We start from the raw sequence: 6786 nt of genomic DNA, 5'->3' as shown, positions 1-6786 counted from the left end.
CTCAACTTCTTGTCCCTTGCAGGCAGACAAATGGTACAGAGCCAGCGCACAGACCAGATTAGGACTCATGATGTCTCTGTCCAGGCTGTGCACTGGGACCAGGCCCCAGTCGGTCTCGCACCACCCAGATTGGCACTGTGTGCCCTGTCTAGTGTGCAGGGCTGTGTTATCTGTCCTGTGGGGCTCCCCACAGGTTCAGAAATTTGGCAGCAGGGTGTTGCAGTTAGCTACAACTGCTACCCTGCCATCAAATTTTCAGACTGGTGAGACACATGTGCCAGATCTGGCCTGTGGGCCAGGGGTTGAGCACCACTGAACTAGAGCAGGGGTGGGCAAAATATGGACTGTGGGCCAGATCCGGCCTATGAAGGGGCTTTGTCCTCCCTGTGGCAGGTCCTTTGATCCTGCCTGGCCCAGGCACCGTCCTGCCATGACATGTCCTGTCTCCCCTCGGCACGCAGTCTAGGCAGCTGTGTCTAGGCAGCCCAGGCGGCAGCAGCTCCTTCCAGCTGCTGCTGGCTCCAGCCCTGTGGTACTGGCAGGGACCCACGCACAGCCCCGATCTACCTTGTGCCTGCTGCAGACTCATCTGCTCACACTGAACAGGTGCAGCAGCAGCAGCACTGGTGGGGCAGAAGTGTGCTTGGCACGAGGGAAAGCGGCCCCTTCCCCTCACTGCTGCCCAGTACTTCCTTAAGCAACCAGGCTCCAGGTGGTGGCTGCAGGAAGTGCTGGGTAGTGGGGGTTGCTTCCCCACCACCACCCCAGTGCTGAGCACAATTGTGCCTTGCCAGTGCTGCTGTTTCTGTAGCTGTTCATAATGAGCAGGTGAGTCTGCAGCAAGTGCAGGGCGGGTTGGGGCTGTGCACGTATCTCCGCCAGTACCATGGGGCTAGGGCCAGCAGCTGCTGCTGCCTAGAAAGGCAGTCCAGCTGCAGAGCTGCCCCAGCCCTGCTGTGTGCCCAGACAGCAGCAGGACCTGCCACAGCTGGTTGGTGCAGAGCAGGCACGAGGTGGGCCAGGTTGGGACTGTGCACACATCTGGATGATTTTGCTCTTGCTGAAGTCATTCCAGAGCAGGCTGCGGTGGGGCTGGGGCTGTATGCTCTTGGCAGTGGCAGGGAGGTGCCACAGGGTATGTGGGCTCCAGGCTGTTGTGGGGTGGGGGCCAGTGCAGGGGGCTTCCATGTACACCCCACCATACCCACAAACCCTCCTCCTCCCCCAACGCACAGACTGCATCCACCCACACCCTCCACACATGCACCTCTCCCATACACCTGCGTGCCTCTGGAGTGAGCCCTGCTCACTGCTCCCCACAAGCCCCATACCCACACACCACATACGTATACATCCACACTCACACCCACAGTTCCCCACAAACCCCATACCCCACCACCTCCACATCCCCTGCAATATACAAGTGTAAGACTTCATTTTGAGCTAGTATGCAATCACCTCCATATACACAATGCAAACACACAAATCAGGACAAAAATATCTTTTTAAAATAAAATTAAAATATGTTATTGTGGATTTTTGATTTTTAGTATCTAATTTGGGTTTTTTTCAGTTCCAAGATGGCAAACCCCCTTCCCAAAAGAAGTATTTCTGGGGCAAGGGGAGGGACGTCTGCTGGCAGAGAGCAGGGGTTAGAGGGTGGGACTTCGGTCCCAAGATAGTGACCTGGGGGCCCTACCGTTGCGGTCCTCGACATTTGCTAAAACTCGTTAAGCAGCCCTCCGGCCAAAACAATTGCCCGTCCCTGATCTAGGGTGATCCACGGGCTCCCAACCTTTTTATGCTGCGGCCTGGCAAGCTGCGGAACGAAAGTCGCGGCAGACTGGCAAACTGCAGACCAGCAGTGACCAGCATACTGTGGGCAGGCAGCTAACCTTTTTTTATACTCAATATACTCAGTATAAAAAAGGGTTGGCTGCCAGTCTGCAGTATGCTGGTCATTTCCAGTCCGTGGTTTGTCGATCCACAGTCACTTCCCTCCTGCAGACTGGCACTAGGCCACAGCCTGGGGGGTTAGGAACCACTGTACCGGGGGGGGGGGGCCCCCCCCCCCCGATAACCACCATTATTGGTTCAGAGGTACCAGAGAACATCTCCAGCTATACTGTTCAGCAGCCACTATAAGAGATCAATCATCCAGGGATTTATCCAGTCCCTCTTTGAACCTGGCTATGCTGTCTGCTTCTACCACTCACTGTGGCAGTGAATTCCATGAGCTAATTACATGTTGTGTAAAAAGTGCTTTCTCTTGTTAGTTTTAAACTTGTCACTACTTGGGTCCACAGACTTCATGATTTCACTTCTATTGTATCCCCCCTCAGCCTTCTCCTTTCCAAACTGAAGAGTCCTAGCTTTTTTTACCCTTTCCTGGTATGGCCACTGCTCCATGCCCCAGTCATTCTGGCAGCCCTTCTCTATCTTTTCTGATTCTATATCCTGTTTAAGATGGGCCCAGAGCACACTGTAGCCAAGATGTGGGTGCATTTATGGATTGGTGTAGTAGCATGGGGGATGTTCTGTTTTGCTTTCTATTTCCGTAATATGATGCCCAACGTGTTATTGGCTTTTTTTGGTTGCTGCTACACACTGAGCTGATGTTTTTATAGAGCTGTCCACAATGACTCCAAGGTTTCCTTTCTGAGTGGTAACAGCTAGTTCAGAACCCAGCACTGTGTATGTTCAGTTGAAATGTTGTTTTTCCCCAGGTGCGTTACCTTGCACTTGTCAGCATTGAAGTTCATCTGCCACTTTTTTGCCCACTCACTTAGCTTGGTGAGACCTTTCTGTGGCTCTTCTCCGTCAGCTTGGGGCTTGACTGCCTAGAATAATTAAGCATTGTCTGCAGACTTGGCGAGTTCAGTTTGCTCCCCCATTTTCAGGTCATTGATGAAAATGTTGAACAAAATTGAGGCCAGCACAAATCCCTGTGGGACCCCACTTTTGACTTCCTTTCATCCTGACATGTCACTGATGTGCCCTGTCCTTTGCTTCCTACCATTTAATCAGCTTGCAGTTCATGAAAGAATCTTCCCTCCAATCCCATGGTATAACGGTTGTTTTTTAAAAGCCTTTGGTGAGGGGTCTTGTTGAATGCTTTTTTGAAAGTCCAAATAATATTATGTCACCTGGATCCCCCTTGTCCATGTGCTTGTTGATGCCCTCAAAGAACTCCAGTAGGTTGGTAAGGCAGAGTTTCTCTTTACAAAAAGCTTGCTCTCGGAGCACAAAACCCATTTCTCTTAGAAAATTGACTTTGGCCTCATCAAGCAAAGCCTCTGAGAGCTCTTCAGGAATATTTTTTTTCAGGTGTGCTGGTGCAGACTACAGTGCAAAGTTCTGTCTGGTTTGCTTTGCCCTTGGGAGGCCCAAACCTAAGAGCCTCAAAGGAGGGATGGTCAGAGAGAACTGATGTGGGGCAAGGGTACTGAGTTGGGAATCTACAAGGGTCCTTGCTGTGGAGTGCAGAGCCCTCAAAAATCTCATCTCGCTGTCTTTGCAGTTACTCTAGATGAAGATAAACCCTGGTACTCCATTTTCCCTATTGATAATGAGGAGTTGGTATATGGCCGCTGGGAAGACAATATCATTTGGGATGACCAGGCAATGGAAACATGCTTGGATCCTCCAGTCTTGACACTTGATCCTAATGATGAAAATATCATCCTGGGTACGTTTATGGCATTAGTCCATTGTGTCTGTTTATCTCTCTTTTTCTTGTTTCACCCTTGTATATCTATCTCCAGGCCAGCTAGGATGAGTAGGGAATGAAGACTACTTATTGGTGGGTGGAGGATGCTAATGGGAACATGGATGGCGTAGACTACCATGGGCTTGTTCTGGAAGGATGAAAGTGGAAGCATGGGAATATAGTTGTACTTCAGGGACTTCTTAGCATTATTTTGGGGGTAGGCTTTTCTCCTGTTTAAAGATTTCTGAAGACTTTTCACAAATGATTCCAGAGCTGTCAAGAGATAACTGAAAACTGTAATTGATTGCCCTGATAAGTGTGGCATGTGCGCTTCTAATGCCGCATTCAAACCATTAGCTGAAAGCAAAAGCAAACCAAAGCACATTTAGTAAATAAAAGGCTGAGGCAGAAGTTACATTTATCGCATGTTTGGCCCCTTGAAATTGCTGTGCCCAGACAGAAGAACACGGTTGCAGAGCCCTCTGATTTGCAGGACAAATTAACCCTCATTGTATGAGGATTTGAATGAAGCTGCTCCTAAGTGGAATGACTTAGTTAATTTCTGTCTGCTCCCTCCAGCAGCTGTCTCTGGATGGGAAGAGGAGAAGGCAGGGGAGGGAGGTCCCTTCCAGGGTTTTCTCAGCCCTACTGGAATGGTGGGAGGGCAGTGCATTGGAACCCTTCACCTTGGAGGGGGTGTCCAGTTCACCTGCCCCCTCCCTTATCCAACAGGGCTGAGAGAACCCTATAACAGCCTCTCTCTTCTGCCTTCTACCCGCTCCCATCCAGAGAGTGTGGAGCCAGGGGAAGATGCAGCCTGTCTCCCTGGATTGGCTCCAAATTGGAACCAATCCTCCGCCCTCCTGATCCAATGGCTAATGTCTGTTGGATTGGGAGGATAGCTCTAACTCACGGCAGTTTTTATGAATCACCATGAATTAAATCCCAGGAGCTGCACTTCTGTCCGCACCTAAAATGATTCTGCCTCCTTGTGTCTTTCCTCCTAAATGATAGCTGCTCTAGTCTTACTTTTGAGGGAACAAAGGGAAGGGAACTATAGCCTGCCTTGTCATTGTCCCTGGCATGGAGCAGAACTCTCAAGCACCTCAGAGACTCTGAGAACCGTCCCTTAGTTTGGAAAAACTACATTAAGGAGCAGGGTTTCTTCTACAGGATGAGCCTTTTTGCTATTTCACTACATGTTGGGCTCCATGAATCTTCTCTGAAAGAATGTAAATCAGCTCTGGCATTTGTTTGAAAGATCCTGAAAGAGCAGCCATTTGTTCTCTGGGAGGTTCATTCCTTGCAGTGTCAAAGTTGATTTTATGGTGGGAAGTAGTGGGATCCTTTTGGGAGATGAACAAGTGCTCAGAGGCTTTCAGAAGCAGTAGAGATAATCTCTCTATACATGAGAAATTGTGCTAATGGTATGGGAATCCTAGGAGCAGTGCTGTGTCTACGTTCGGTCTCTTCTATGTTCTTCTCATAGAAATTCCTGATGAAAAGGAAGAGATGACTTTGAATTCACCCTCCAAGGAGAACAAGAAGGAATCTTCTTTGAAGAAGAGTCGGATCCTGTTGGGGAAAACAGGTGTCATCAAGGAGGAACCACAACAGGTCAGCATGAGACTTGGGATTTGTGGCTAGGAGTGAGCTGGGAAGACCAATTCTGATTCATGATCTTTTTTTTTTTTTTTTTTTTTTTTTTTTATGGTGTTAAATCAGAATATGTCTCAGCCGGAGGTGAAGGATCCCTGGAACCTCTCCAATGATGAGTTTTACTATCCCAAACAGCAGGGCCTTCGAGGAACTTTTGGAGGCAATATCATCCAGGTATTGGCCAGCGTTCCCTCTAAGCTGTGTGCGTGTGTGGCTGCGCACAATAAAAAATTATGCTGTGCAATATCTTTTTAATGCCATGCACACCGTGGCGTACCAACAGAGTGGGGGGCAGTAGGGGGCCATGGCCCCCAGGTGCTGGCCTGGTGGGGGGAGAAGGGGGGAACGCCCAGTGCTGTAGTAAGGGAGCGCCGACGCTTCCCCTGCTGCTGCTGCTGGCTTGATGTCCAGCTACCTGCCACCTGCCCCAACCCGGCCACAGGCTGCTGCAGGAGGTGGGGAGGGGCAGGCACACTGAGATACCCGTACACACTCAGTCAGGGTTGCTCATGGATCGCTAAACCTTAGAGGGAACATTGGTAATGGTAATGTGATGCTAGATGCATGGTGGAAGGAACAATGTTTTATCCTCAGTAGAAACCTGTTGTGGTTTGGAGCTGCCTGCACAGGGGTGCTCAGGAGAATCTATCTGAATTGTTTTTAGATGTGAATTCCAAATGGATTTGTTGAGTGTCCACACAGGAAGTTAATGCTGTGTAACTAAAGCATTTAGTTTGGATAAATATTCCTGAGTGTCCACATGTCCTTCAGAAGGGCCAGCTTCAATGAGCTTAGGAGACTAGTGGGGGAGGCACTGAGGGCCCAGAAGGTAGAGGGGATGGGAGTCCACAAGGGATGGTCGTACCTTAAGGGGGCAATCCTCCAGGCCCAAAGGATAACAGTTCCTGAGAGAAGCAAGGGGGGTACAAGTACTCAGAAACCCCCTTGGCTTAGCAAGGGCATTCAGCGATGTCTGAGGACTACAAGGGGAGCATACAACCAGTGGAAGGGAGGAGCTATCACCAAGGAGGAGTACTCCTCCTCGGCCTATGAGTGTAGGAGGGCCATTAGGAAGGCCAAGGCAGAGATGGAGCTCAGGCTAGCGTCCAGGATTAAGGACAACAAAAAGTCCTTTTTCAAGTACATTGGAAGCAAGAAGAGGGGGGACCTAGTGGCTGCCTACAAGCTCATCAGGGAAGATCAACAGCAAATAGGTAGAGCCCTTTTGTCCCTAGCACCACCTGGGGTGACGAACAATGGTAATAAGCTGATGGAGAATAGGTTTAGATTAGAGATCAGAAGGCAATATTTTACAGTTAGGGTGGCCAAAATCTGGAACCAACTTCCCAGGGAAGTGGTCCTCGCCCCTACCTTGGGCAAATTCAAAAGGAGGTTGGATGATCACCTGTCTGGGGTCT

General features: G+C 49.7%; 1 protein-coding gene across 1 annotated transcript in view; it reads left to right on the top strand.

Annotated features, from left to right (window-relative positions):
* TAF1 (TATA-box binding protein associated factor 1) overlaps positions 1-6786 on the top strand; it is a 63373-nt gene that overhangs the window by 14685 nt on the left and 41902 nt on the right. Inside the window, 3 exon segments of the mRNA XM_025205046.1 lie at positions 3521-3688; positions 5199-5326; positions 5435-5542. Of these exon segments, the coding sequence (XP_025060831.1) occupies positions 3521-3688; positions 5199-5326; positions 5435-5542 (404 nt within the window).

This window comes from Alligator sinensis, unplaced genomic scaffold, assembly GCF_000455745.1.
Source record: "Alligator sinensis unplaced genomic scaffold, ASM45574v1 scaffold1059_1, whole genome shotgun sequence".
Taxonomy (NCBI): Eukaryota; Metazoa; Chordata; order Crocodylia; family Alligatoridae; genus Alligator; species Alligator sinensis.
Note: the sequence above shows the minus strand (reverse complement) of the source record. Positions and strands in the feature narration are given on the sequence as shown.